At 35.9% G+C, this 12,802-nt stretch overlaps 1 protein-coding gene across 1 annotated transcript; it reads left to right on the forward strand.

Annotated features, from left to right (window-relative positions):
- The first annotated feature begins 11,299 nt into the window (after window positions 1–11,299).
- On the forward strand, window positions 11,300–12,100 carry LOC143597251 (uncharacterized). Its single transcript, XM_077075807.1, has one exon. It carries the CDS (start codon window positions 11,300–11,302, stop codon window positions 12,098–12,100), a length of 801 nt encoding a protein of 266 aa, XP_076931922.1.
- Window positions 12,101–12,802: the final 702 nt, after the last annotated feature.

Consider the following 12,802-nt stretch of genomic DNA (forward strand, 5'->3'; position numbering starts at 1 on the left):
ACCGAAACAAAACTGAATTGAAATAGAAAACCGACCAAAACAAAACAAAAAAAAACGATATGAAACCGAAAATTTGACCAAAACAAAACAAAAAAAAAAAGCGAAATGCAACTGAAAAGCGGACCAAAACAAAACAAAAAACCAAACCGACCAAAACGAAACAATAACACTGGATCGACCGAAACAAAACAAAAAAAACAAAACCAAACTGAACCAAAAAAGAAAAATGACCAAAACGAAATAAAAAAAAGCGAAATGCAACTGAAACCTGACCGAAACAAAACAAAAACACTGAACCGACCAAAGCGAAACAAACAAATCGAAACGAAACTGAACCGAAATAGAAACACGAACGAAATGAAACAAAAAAAAATGAATTGATATTGAAAAACTGACCAAAAGGAAACAAAAAAACTAAATGCAATTTAAAAACCGGACCAAAACGAATCAAAAACACCGAACCGACAAACGAAATAAAAAAACTGAAACGAAACTAAACCGAAATAGAAAAACGACCAAAACGATACAAAAAAACCGATATGAAACCGAAAAATTGACCAAAACGAAACAAAAAAGTGAAATGCAATCAAAAAGTTTACCAAAATGAAACAAAGAAACAGAAACGTAGCAGACCAAAATAAAACAAATGGAAACGAAACAAAAAAAACGAAATGAAACCGAAAAAACTGACTAAAACAAAACAACATTGAAACCGAAAAAACCGAGAAATCGAAACCGAAATCATTGAAACCGAGCAGATACCGAAACCGACCGGAATGAAAAAAAAAAACAAAACCGAATAAAAAAAACCCCCAAAAACTCGAAATTGAACCGGAACAAAAGTTTTTTTTATGAACGAGGAGGATGGGGGAAACATTTTAGTTATTTTACAATTTGCATTTTTTATTTATATTTTGAGTTATTATTTTTTTAATAGTTTTTTTGAATATTTTTTTGAGGGGTTTTTAAAACCCTTTGTATGGCAACCTTCACTTGGGTCAAGATGGGTTAGTTTTATCCATCTTGACCCATATCCATGCTAACCCTCTATTTTAAAAATCCATCCTGACCCCATATCCATCCTGACCCATACCCATGCTGACCCATCACCCAAATCCAACCCAACCCACTTCTATTACCACCTCTAGTTTCTGATACTGATTCCTGTTTTCTGTTCTCTTCTTCTTGTTTTGTTACCTCGGACCTATAGTACAAGAATAACCTTTGAATAAATAACTAGATCAGCGATCTAGCTTTAGACCATTAATTTATTTTGGTATAACTTCAACCTTGATAAAATCATTTCTTTATAAAACATTTGGACCTTTAGTCCTTTTCTTTATTTACCAATTATATGTTGCGTTTCTTCTTCAGGAAGAAACGTCTTTACTGAGTTTCTTCTTCAATAAGAAACATTATTTAACTATACTCTTTGAATATTATATTTCTAAATATTAAAGAAATATTATTTTAACTATAACATTTGCTTAAGGAAAGTTATATTATTCTTAATCGTAATCAAAGTTTGGGTGTGAGGCCCCGTTACCGGTGCCCTACTTTGGACATTGGCTTTACTCATAAACGCAGTTCTAAATATCAGAGTTAATTAAAACTTTCGCGGAATAACATAAAACATCAACACTCATTACAAACATTCGTAACTTGTCTTTAAAACATAAATTAAAACATGTCTTTTAGTTCAACATTAACAGATAAATCTTCAGATGCCAGCTTCTTTATTCAACCGCCATATGTCTCCCTTCAAGCCAGCTGTCTCATCCTACTCACCTGCTTGCATACTAAAAGTCAGCTACTCTGAGTGAGTTCTAGTTAATCATACAACATACAACCTATTCATAATAACATACTTTCATACGTACCCATGCTTTCATATTTTCGTTTATATATACTTACTTACTTACTCTTTTCTTTTCATATTCATACCTTACGTTATAAAGAGCATTTCGCCCTATAACCTTCGCATATATTATTAGGGTATGCAACTATTTAACCTTCGCATATATTATTAGGGTATGCAACCCTTTAACCTTCGCATATATTATTAAGGTATGCAACCCCTTTAACCTTCACATATATTATTAGGGTATGCAACCCTTTAACATTCACATATATTATTAGGGTATGCAACCCTTTAACCTTGGCATATATTATTAGGGTATGCAACCCCTTTAACCTTCGCATATATTATTAGGGTATTCACCCTTTAACATTCACATGTATTATTAGGGTATGCAACCCTTTAACCATACCTTACCTTTCATTATCATCACCATTATAATATCCATACATTTAATATCATACATATCATAGTCGTACATACTTCCTTATTCACATACACATAACATACATACTACACTATACTTGCCTTATCGATACGTGCAATACCCGAAGGTCATTCACGTAGTGTCAAGCATACATTCATAACAATCACATTTGTCATTAAGTCATACACTTACCATTTAAGGTAAGTGTATTTGTTGGGTTTTAACAAGATTATCAAAGTGATAAAATCCCTATTTTACCAAAACACAGCGGATATAAAAGTTTTAAATCTTGTTAATATGATATGTATAAAACCAATTTTAAACATGCAAAACCCAAACCCGGATCCAAATACGAATTACACACTATCAAATACATGCATGTCACTATAAGTCCATGCATGTTACTACTACCTTTCAATATGACAAAACCGGGTGAAAGAGATTATGATTGAAATGTAAGAACTTGAATATGGAAGCTCCTCAAGCTAGCATACCCCAAGCTTCAACAACACACCACTTCTAGCTAGGATTTGCACTTGAAATTTTCTTCTTCTTTTCTATGTTGGATGAAAATACCCAAGAGAGGAAGAGAGAAAAGTTTACTTGGAAATTATGTGTGTTATCAAAGAATGAAAGAGAAAGACTTGGTTTTATTCAAAGGCATCTTTCTCTCCACCAATAATAACCATTGCATGTCTCCACTCACCTTGCATGTCTCCACTCAAACATATAATAATATTACATTTGAAAGAGTATTATCTTTTTTCTTTTATAAAACTTTAAACATATATATATATATATATATATATATCCATACATATATACTTATATAAGTTTATAACTTATAACTTATAAAACCTATTATATGTTAAGAGACATGCTTGATTATTATTATTCACATATTGTTATTTAACCAACTTAAATAACACTATGTAATGTTCTTTCATAAAACATAAATCATCCATATGATTTGTTTATTACACAAGTACATTTTATTTAGAAACCCCTTTCCAAATAAGTCAAGTGTTAATATTCATTTGTTATGATCACATCATATATGAACGAATATTATCGGTGTTTGTCTAGCTTGTTATTGGGTATGACCCGACTTGGATCATAACGTACTAGCCACATCAATTTAATATGTCTCTTGGGCAGACCGAATCCAACAGTATTAACATTCACATCGAGTATGCACACAACCCCGAAAACATAACAAGAAAGTGGGGATAGAAACTCACCTGAATGCGGTTACGTTCACCGTTAATCGTAATCCCTTTCTTGAGCTGTGCACGGCTAAATGTATAATATTTACATGTATCAATTTAATATTACTACTCATATACTACTCATATCGTGTTTCTATCTTTATATAACCCACAACGAACGGGGGTCCGGGGGCGGCAGCCCCTAGCGAGGTCCAAGGGGCAGAGCCCCTGGCAACAGGGTTCTAGGGGGCGGCAGCCCCTAGCGGGGTCCAAGGGGCAGAGCCCCTGGTTGGGGTTAAGCTGCCAGGTCAGTTTGGAAAAATTTTATTTTCATTAACTGTCTCGATGACCTTGGTTGGGGTCCATGCAATATCCGAAGATCGTTCATGCACCGTCAAGCAATCATCATACATAATTCATACGGGGCATACACTTACCACTTAAGGTAAGTGTATTTGAAATTAACTATCACATCGAGTACGCACACAGCCCCGAAAACATAACAAGGAAGTGGGGCTAGAAACTCACCCGGATCCTGTTACGCTCGCCGTGAATGGTTAATCCCTTCTTTAACTGTGCCCGGCTAACTGTTAAATATATACATATTAATTAACCGTATAATTGTTTAAGTTGGTATTTTAATTAACCAACACACTTTCTAAGTTGGGATCATTTGTTTAACTTATATAGATGGTCCAACTAGTTAACTCAGGCCACTGTTCATTTTGGCTTGTGGGCCTAGTTGGGCCAGGCCCACAACATAACACCAACTGGCCGAGAACTCCAAGGAAGAGAACTCAGCCGAGATCTCGTGACCGAAAACTCTTAAGGTGGCCGAAAACTCTTGGTGACCAAGAAATTTGGTCATCGAGAACTCTCGTTGACCGGGTTCTCGCGTTCACCGAGAACTCAAGGTGGATGTTCAGGTCACCGAGAACCCTTGTTTGCTGCTTTCAGCTCCTATTTTACTATCTTAAAATCCATTCTAAGCTCACATAACAGTTAACGGTCCAAATTTACGTTTCTAATCGCTTATTTACCATTCTCCTTAACCGTTTACATCCGTTATCAACCCATTATCAAGATTTAACCCGTTTCTAGCATAAAGCTTGAACCTTTATGGCTAAAACGTTCAAAACTAGATCTAGGGTTTATTTAAACGAGCCGTTCATAACCATGAGTTCGTTAAGTCCATTTTAATCTTCAAGTTGGCAACTTTATGGTATAGCTATACTCGATTTACTATCCTACTAAGTTTCATGCAAAACCGACTTCGTTTATCCGTCCTTTTCACAAACCGAACACTACTTGTTTTACCCGAAACGAACCAACTAACCCGTTTATTTTCAAGTTCATTACTTTATCAATAATCATGACACGATCTATCATCCTATCAATTTTCATGTAAATCCATTCATGAAAAGTAAGCCTTTTTAACAAAAACGTACCTTTGAGGTTTTTGTATGAAATCACTCGAGATACTCAAAACCATATCAAACGAACTTAGATTTGAGTGATTCAAGCGGCCACGGAACCGTCTCGTCTCTATCTACGAACCCATCAGCTCACCTACGCCGAAAACCGCCGCTACAGTCGTCGGAACAGCTGAACAGTTGCCAGAATCTTCAATTTTGAGCTGTTGTGGTTTCACTGATAAAAATAGGACTTCCAGACCTCTGATCGAAGATCTTTTCGGTGGAAAACTTCATATATATGTCAGGAATAATCGTTTAAAATTTGAGACCGATCCAACGTCTAGATCTCCGGGAATTTTTGTGTCTTTGTGGGTGTTTTTCTCAAAAATGGGAATTGGGTTAAGTGTGTGTTTTGATGGTGTAGGCAATGGTGTGGAGATGTACGGAAATGGAAAGGATTAGGGTTTTAAGGGGTATTTATACTCCCTTAAGCCCATGGACCTTAGGCCCATCTTTCCTTTTGGTCCATAATTAATTCCATCTAATTAGCCTACTTATCCTTCCATCTTTATTATTTTATTTCTCTACTAACTTAAGTAAACTTTTCCATCTTAAATAAATAATGTAATAAGTATTTATTCTTAGAAATTTCGGGATGTTACAAGTCTACCCTCCTTATAAGAGGTTTCGTCCTCGAAACCTGCTTAGTCCTTGTAAAAGGAATACTTTATGCATTCGCATTCTTTCTTGAACCGGCTTAGCTTCCTAACTTACCGGTTTATCCTTGTCCCACATTCATCAAGTGATGTTAATTAGTTTTAGCTTTCTAAGTAGCTTGTTCATGAAGTTCTTGATGATACGTTTCCTTATTCAGACTTTGCTAGTGCATATCACTTCCACAAGTATGGTCTCCTTCCTTGTCCTTTAAAATAGCACTGAATGACCATTCCGTCCAATTACAACCTGTAGCAAATATACTACTTTGCAATACGTTCAAAACATATTAATTCCAAAAAAAAAAGAAACCTTTCCAGTTTCTCCTTAAGGGTTACTTCTTAAAATCCCTTTGTCTATTCCTTGAGAGAGAACACTTCTTGCAATTCTTGAGCACATCCATTGCATAACTTGTCGGAGGACTCCTTAAGTCACCACTTATACCTTCTTTCATTCTCAACTCTGCATCAACATGTAAGGTTCATGAGTTATAGCTGTCCAAGGTAGCTTGATCATGAAGTCCATGATGATACCTCTCCCTCTTTACCACTTTCCATGTGGGATGGATTCCATCTTCCTTATTTATACCCATGTGGAATGCTTCCACTTTCTTGTATTTTTCAATGTGGGATGGGTTTTATTTATCTTATTTCCTTCATGTGAGAAGACTTACTTTAGGAAATATTTTTATTTTCATTATTTTTCTTATATTTCCTTATTTAATATTTCACATGACTTGTCTATATATTATTTTTGATCCTTCAACTTTCCTAAGTTGTCAAATTTGGATCGTAATTTTGTGGATGTTACACTAAATACAACAAAATCCTCTATACCTTCTGACAAGGCTAGGATAGTTGCGTTAATAAACTTTTTCTTAAGTAAATCAAACGCTTCTTGTTGTTTGGTTCCTCATTTATACTTAACATTCTTCCGAGTAAATGAAGTTAGGAGAACTGTTATGCGTGAGAAATTTTCAATAATTCTTCGATAATATCCAGAAAAACCTAGGAAACTTCGAACTTCGGTTGGTGATCTTGGAATTTCCCACTTAGCTATAGCTTCGATTTTGGTCGGGTCCACTTGAATTCCTTTGGCATTAACTGCATGACCAAGAGTGTGTACTTCATGAAGCCAGAATTCACACTTAGAAAACTTAGCGTACAATTTCTTGCTTCAAAGTAATTCAAGTAAGATTCTAAGATGCACTTTATGATCTTTTTCCGATTTAGAATAAATGTGTATATCATCGATGAATACGATTACAAATTTATCTAAATAAGGTTTGCAAATTCTGTTCATCATATACATGAATGCGGCTGGGGAATTAGTGAGTTTGAATGGAATCACGGTAAACTCGCAATGGACATATCTTGTGCGAAATGTCGTCTTCGGAATACCCTCATCTTGAACTTTCAGTTGATGATACTTGAACATCAGTCTATTTAGAAAACTAGCTCGCTCCTTGCAATTGATCGAATAGGTCGTCAATTCTAGGCAGTGGATATTGATTCTTAATAGTTACTTTGTTCAAGACTCTATAAGCAATACACATTCTCATAGATCCATCTTTCTTCTTGACAAATAATATCAGAGTTCCCCAAGGCGACGAACTTGGACGAATGAATCCTTTTTCCATTAGCTCATTCAATTGTTTCTTCAATTCTTTAATTTCCGTCGGAGCTAAGCAATATGGGGCTTTAACTATTGGTGCAGTTCCAAGTATCAATTCTATTCTAAACTCGACTTCTCGATTAGGTGGAATACCTGGTAACTGATCGGGAAAGACGTCTGGAAGTTCGTTAACTATAGGTACATCTTTTATATCTTTTGGTTTTGGCTCTTCGGTAACGTAGGCCATAAATGCTAAACAACCTTGGTTTAAACATTTGTTAGGTTTGAACATAGAAATTATGCTAACTTGACCAGCATCATTGTCACTGGCAATTTGCATTGTTCGTTTATCAGGAGCTTGTAGTTCTATGGTTTTCTTATTGTAGTTGATACGAGCATGGTTATCGGATAACCAGTCCATACCTTGAACTATGTTAAAATGGCTAATGTCATGGGTAGTAATTAAACGGGTATGGCATAACCTGCTAACAAGATCTTTCAATTTTCTAAGATTTCGGAAATCTTAACTATCTCACCATTAGCCGTCTCAACGTTTAAAGTTATATTTAATTTCATTAAAGGTTCGTTTAATAGACTACAAAAGTTATAATCTATAAAACTTTGATTTGCTCCTAAATCAAATAAAACTCTGTTGGGATATAAGTTGGAGTTCAAAAATGCCATCTTCGTTAATCGGAATGGCATTGCATCCAACTGGATGTATCTTGCTCTGTTTCTGACTTAACTGGCTCGTCAACTTGCATTTAATTGGAAGGATGATAATCCAGAATATCAGACAAATGATATTCGGGAGTTGATGGATCGCTTGGTATACAAATTTGGCCTTTGCTCCGTGCCGGGAAAAAAAACTGGTTGGCTTCCATAGGGTATCACGGGTATGATCGGGCGATCTTGAATAAAGAAGTCAACATAGTAGCTTTCACTCTCGTCTCCTTTGGTAATAGTTGGTTCGGGACAATTTGCCATCCTTCGTTCCTTGCAAAAAGTATCCATATACTTTTTGAATGACTTCTATTAGATTTAGAATGATGAGGGATAGGAAAGCGTACCAACCTATCTTATCCCTACAATATAATAGATTAATATGTTGAAACCTTATCCCTTGAAAAAAGCTTAGGTACGATTAAATATCTGATTCGCTAACATCGATGGCTCTGATACCAACCCGTCACACCTCAACTTAGGGCTTAGACATGTGACCAGTAGTTGATACCTGTTTTGAAAATATATCAGAGTTTAAGGTTGTAAAGAGGAAGTTATGATTAAAAAATTAATATATTCCAAAAGACGGGATTAAACACCAGTTAGTTGTTACAAAGGTATTTGAACAGGAAAACCATGATTTACGTTATTTAAATATCAAATCATCATCTGAGCCATCAGATCGTCTAATAGTTATCCTCCTTCTCCAAACACTTATTCATGGTTATCCATAAAACAGTTATAAAATATGTCAGCAACACATGCTGGGTGAACACGTTGACACAAAATATTGGTTTACTTAATTATCCCATCAAGATATAACTTAGGTCTCGGCTTAACGTGGCTTAGGAAATAATCAAGTTCTGAAATCTGAATAACAGTTACAAACTCCAGCTCAACTCGAACGCTCAGTAAACACCGCAGCGTTCGAGATTACTTAGATACTACCAATATACACAAGATAATCCACACTCGAACATTACTTAGGTCCGACGCAACATGACGGAGGCATTATCTGGTGTGGTGTGGTGTGCCCACCGTCTACCCACATATATAAGGATCCAGACAAACGTATACGATAACCTGAGGGCCATCGATTACCTTTGTTTTATAATGTGTTAGGGATATATAATCCCATGTAAACATTTAATGACTCGATTTATAAAGTTGTAAAGAGTTTAAACGTATTCACATTTGCTATGATCAGTGTGTTTCACTGATGTATTCTTCTTGTTACCTCGGACCTATACTACGAGAATAACCTTTTATAAATACTATATCAGCAAGATAGCTTTAGACCTATAGTCTATTTGCATAATCATTACCTTGATAATTATTTTTCTTCTATAAAATACTTGGACATTTAGTCCAAGAGGTTTCATCATTTAAATTCTAAGTTTCTTCGTCATGAAGAAATGTATATTGTGTTTCTTCTTTCTTAAGAAACATTATAAAATCTTTATAATCATAAATACTAAGTTTTCCTTCACGCTGCGCGAAGAGCTTCAATCACGTCTGTTCGCGTAGCGCAAAGGGACAAAGTAAACGTCTTTGATATCTTTTGTCTTTCGCGTAGCGCGAAGCATCCGTTCGACTTGCGTGAAGTAAGCCTATAGGTATGATCTGTCAGCTACTAGGCTTGCACGCGTCACCACGTGGGGACACGTGTCCTATGACGTGTTGCCACGTGTCATTACCTGGCATGGTTACTTCGTGACTACTTCGCGTAGAGCGAAGCACTTCTTTTGGATTCCTCGCGTCGCATGAATTGACTAAAAGTCAAGAATTTTCATTTTAGTTCCTTGACTTAGATAACTTGTCACGCCTTGGTCTTTTTTCTATTTTCCAAAAATACTAAGGCGGCTCACAGCGATGCGAGCATGCGACGTGCAAAGTGGGTGCATGTTTGGCATATAAGAATATAACTATGGAAACTCATCTCCTTATAAAGAGATTCCAAATTTTTCTTACTTTCTATGTGGTATGGATTTATCTTTTCTTGTATATACCCATGTGAAAGAATTTCATTTTCTTCTTTTTTTCCATGTAGGATGGATTCATTTTTCCCATTTCTCTAATATGGGATCAGGGGCGGAGATAGGTTCAAGCCGGGGGGTGTCCCCGTCCCCTGTAAAAAAAAAAAAATTTAGTGTTAATATACCGAAAAATTCCCGACCGAGTAGTTACCGACCCCTGTGAAAATTTTGAAGCCGAACCCTGTATAATTTCAAGATGATTCCTACGAGATTTCGAGACTAATCGTATTAAAAAATACAATGAAAATTTTATAAATATAATTATATAAACGTTATACAAACAATTTTTCCTATTAATATCAATAAGCCCATTAGTTTAATATCCAATCCAATTTTAAGCCAAAGACCCAACTCAAACCCTACTCAATTTTTAGCCCAATACCCAATCCTATTCTAAATTAATATTTTCTTTTACCCCTTTTACCTTTACTGCCTCTGCATCTGATCGGCCAAACACTGAGTGACTGAAAAAGAACAATTGAACATAATCAGTCACACACTCACACCCTCGTCCCTCTGTACGGTGTCGCCTGTCCCTCTGGTCGGCGTCGGCCTCTCGGCTCTCTCTGCCTCCCTCCTTCATGTTTTCTCAACTCACATCACAGGCTCACAGCCTCTGCGGCTCGCCGGCTCTGCCTCCTCTGACTAAATTTCCAACATCCATCTTTGTGATAAGGTATAACATAAATACATAATACATTTAATTTATGTCTAATTTAGTTAGGCTTAAGATTTTTAGTTTAATGATGTTTAGATTATGTTAAAAAAAATGGGGGGAATTTTGTGATTTTAGGTTAATAGTTTTGATTACTTGCTAAGTTTATTGTATTTTTGATCTTATAGGAAGAAAGAATAATGAATCCGATAATGGAGAGATTTCTTAAACAAAAAGGAAATCAAGGATCGTCTTCTAAGACTCCCGAGTTTGTTAAATTGGATGATCTTCCTTCGGATCCCGCCGATAGAAAACCGATCTCTAGTTATAACGTGAATCAACGAGATGTAATAAGAAGAACATATCTACTAAGAGGACCATGTCAACCAAGCGGTGTGGCATTTCCATATCGAATGATCGGTAATGATTCAAGACGTTTTCCGGTTAGTTGGTATACTAATTTTAAGGGGTGGTTAGAGTATAGTATAAAAAACGATCGTGTTTATTGCTTACATTGCTACTTGTTCAAGGATCAAGTTAGAAATATCCAATAAGCTTTCATTAGCGAGGGGTATAACGGTTGGACTAGACAAGATAAAGTTCAACGTCATCAAGGGGAGTTTAATAGTTTTCATAATAAAGCCTATAAATGGGTGAAGATTTGCTTAACCAAGATCAAGCGCTACAAACTTTTGTTGATAAAATGAGTGAGAAGGAAAAGTCCAATTATCGACTTACTAGTAGTGTTACAAAAAGACTAGTGAAGGTAGGGGCACCATTTCATGGTCATGATGAATCAAAAGATTCATTAAATAAAGAGCTTTTCTTGAAAATTTTAGAATTAATGGGAGAACAAAACGAAGAGCTTGGCAAGGTTATTTTAGGTAATGCACCGGGGAATAGCCAAATGACAAGTCCAACAATTCAACAAGATCTTAAACATTGCTTTGCTCAAGAGGTATTAAAACAATTTTTTGAAGATCTTGGTGAAGATTATTTCTCTTTATTAGTTGATGAATCATGTGATGTATCCAACAAGGAACAAATGTCTGTGGTTATTCGATACGTGGATAAATATGGGGTGGTTAAGGAAAGGTTTATCGGGCTTGTTCATGTCTTGGAGACGTCGGCGTTAACTCTCAAATCCGATATTGATGATTTATTTAGCCGACATGGACTTAGTTTGGGCAAGGTTAGAGGCCAAGGTTATGATGGCGCAAGTAATATGTCGGGTGAGTTCAACGGGTTAAGGGCTTTAATTTTAAAAGAAAATGTTTCGGCTTTTTATATACATTGTTTTGCTCACCAACTTCAACTTGTTGTTGTGCGTGTTGCGAACAAACATAAGCCTATTTGGAGATTTTTTGAAATGGTTGCATCTATAGCAAATGTCGTTTGCGCATCTAGCAAACGACAAGATAAGCTTCGAGAAAGTAAAAAAAACACTTGAGAGGTGTCTTGGTTACCGGAAGGGGTTGAATCAAGAGCTATCTCTTACAAGGCCCGGAGATACACATTGGAATTCCCACTATAAAACACTTGATCGTTTGGTTACTTTATATCCAATGATCATGGATGTGCTTAAATATGTTGAAGAAACGGGTAAGACGAAAGCTATCATGAGCCAAGCGCAAGGACTTCAATTGGAAATGAAAAAATACGACTTTGTATTTTACTTGCACTTGATGTTGCATATTCTAGACGTCACAAACTCATTGTCTCAATGTCTTCAAAGAAAAGAACAAGATTTGGTGAACGCGAGTTCATTGGTTTCTTCAACCAAGCGGCAACTTGAAGACTTTAGGTTGGAGGGGTATAACAAGTTTGTGGAGAAGGTTAGCTATTTTTGTGAAAAACATGATATTCTAGAGGTAAAGATGGATGATGACCACATTAACATACTAACGCCAAGAAAAAAGACAAACATGAAAAATCGCCACTATTATGAGTAGGTTTGCTTCAATGTGGTTCTAGATTTGCAAATCCAAGAGTTTGGGGACCGTTTTAACGAGGTAACATCCGACTTAATTGTTTCTTTGAGTTGTTTAACTCCTTGAGATAATTTTCGGGCATTTTCTATTCCAAAAATATTACAATTAGTCGAGTTCTACCCATATGATTTTAATGAAAGTGATAAAAGAAGACTCTCGGT

The sequence above is a fragment of the Bidens hawaiensis genome, unplaced genomic scaffold (genome assembly GCF_021521415.1).
Source record: "Bidens hawaiensis isolate Kalapana, Puna unplaced genomic scaffold, B.hawaiensis_p1.1 tig00048013_1, whole genome shotgun sequence".
NCBI classification, from domain to species: domain Eukaryota; kingdom Viridiplantae; phylum Streptophyta; class Magnoliopsida; order Asterales; family Asteraceae; genus Bidens; species Bidens hawaiensis.

What these genes read in the sequence shown, in the direction of transcription:
- LOC143597251 (XM_077075807.1), top strand. Translation starts at nt 11,300, where the DNA reads ATGGGTGAAGATTTGCTTAACCAAGATCAAGCGCTACAAACTTTTGTT.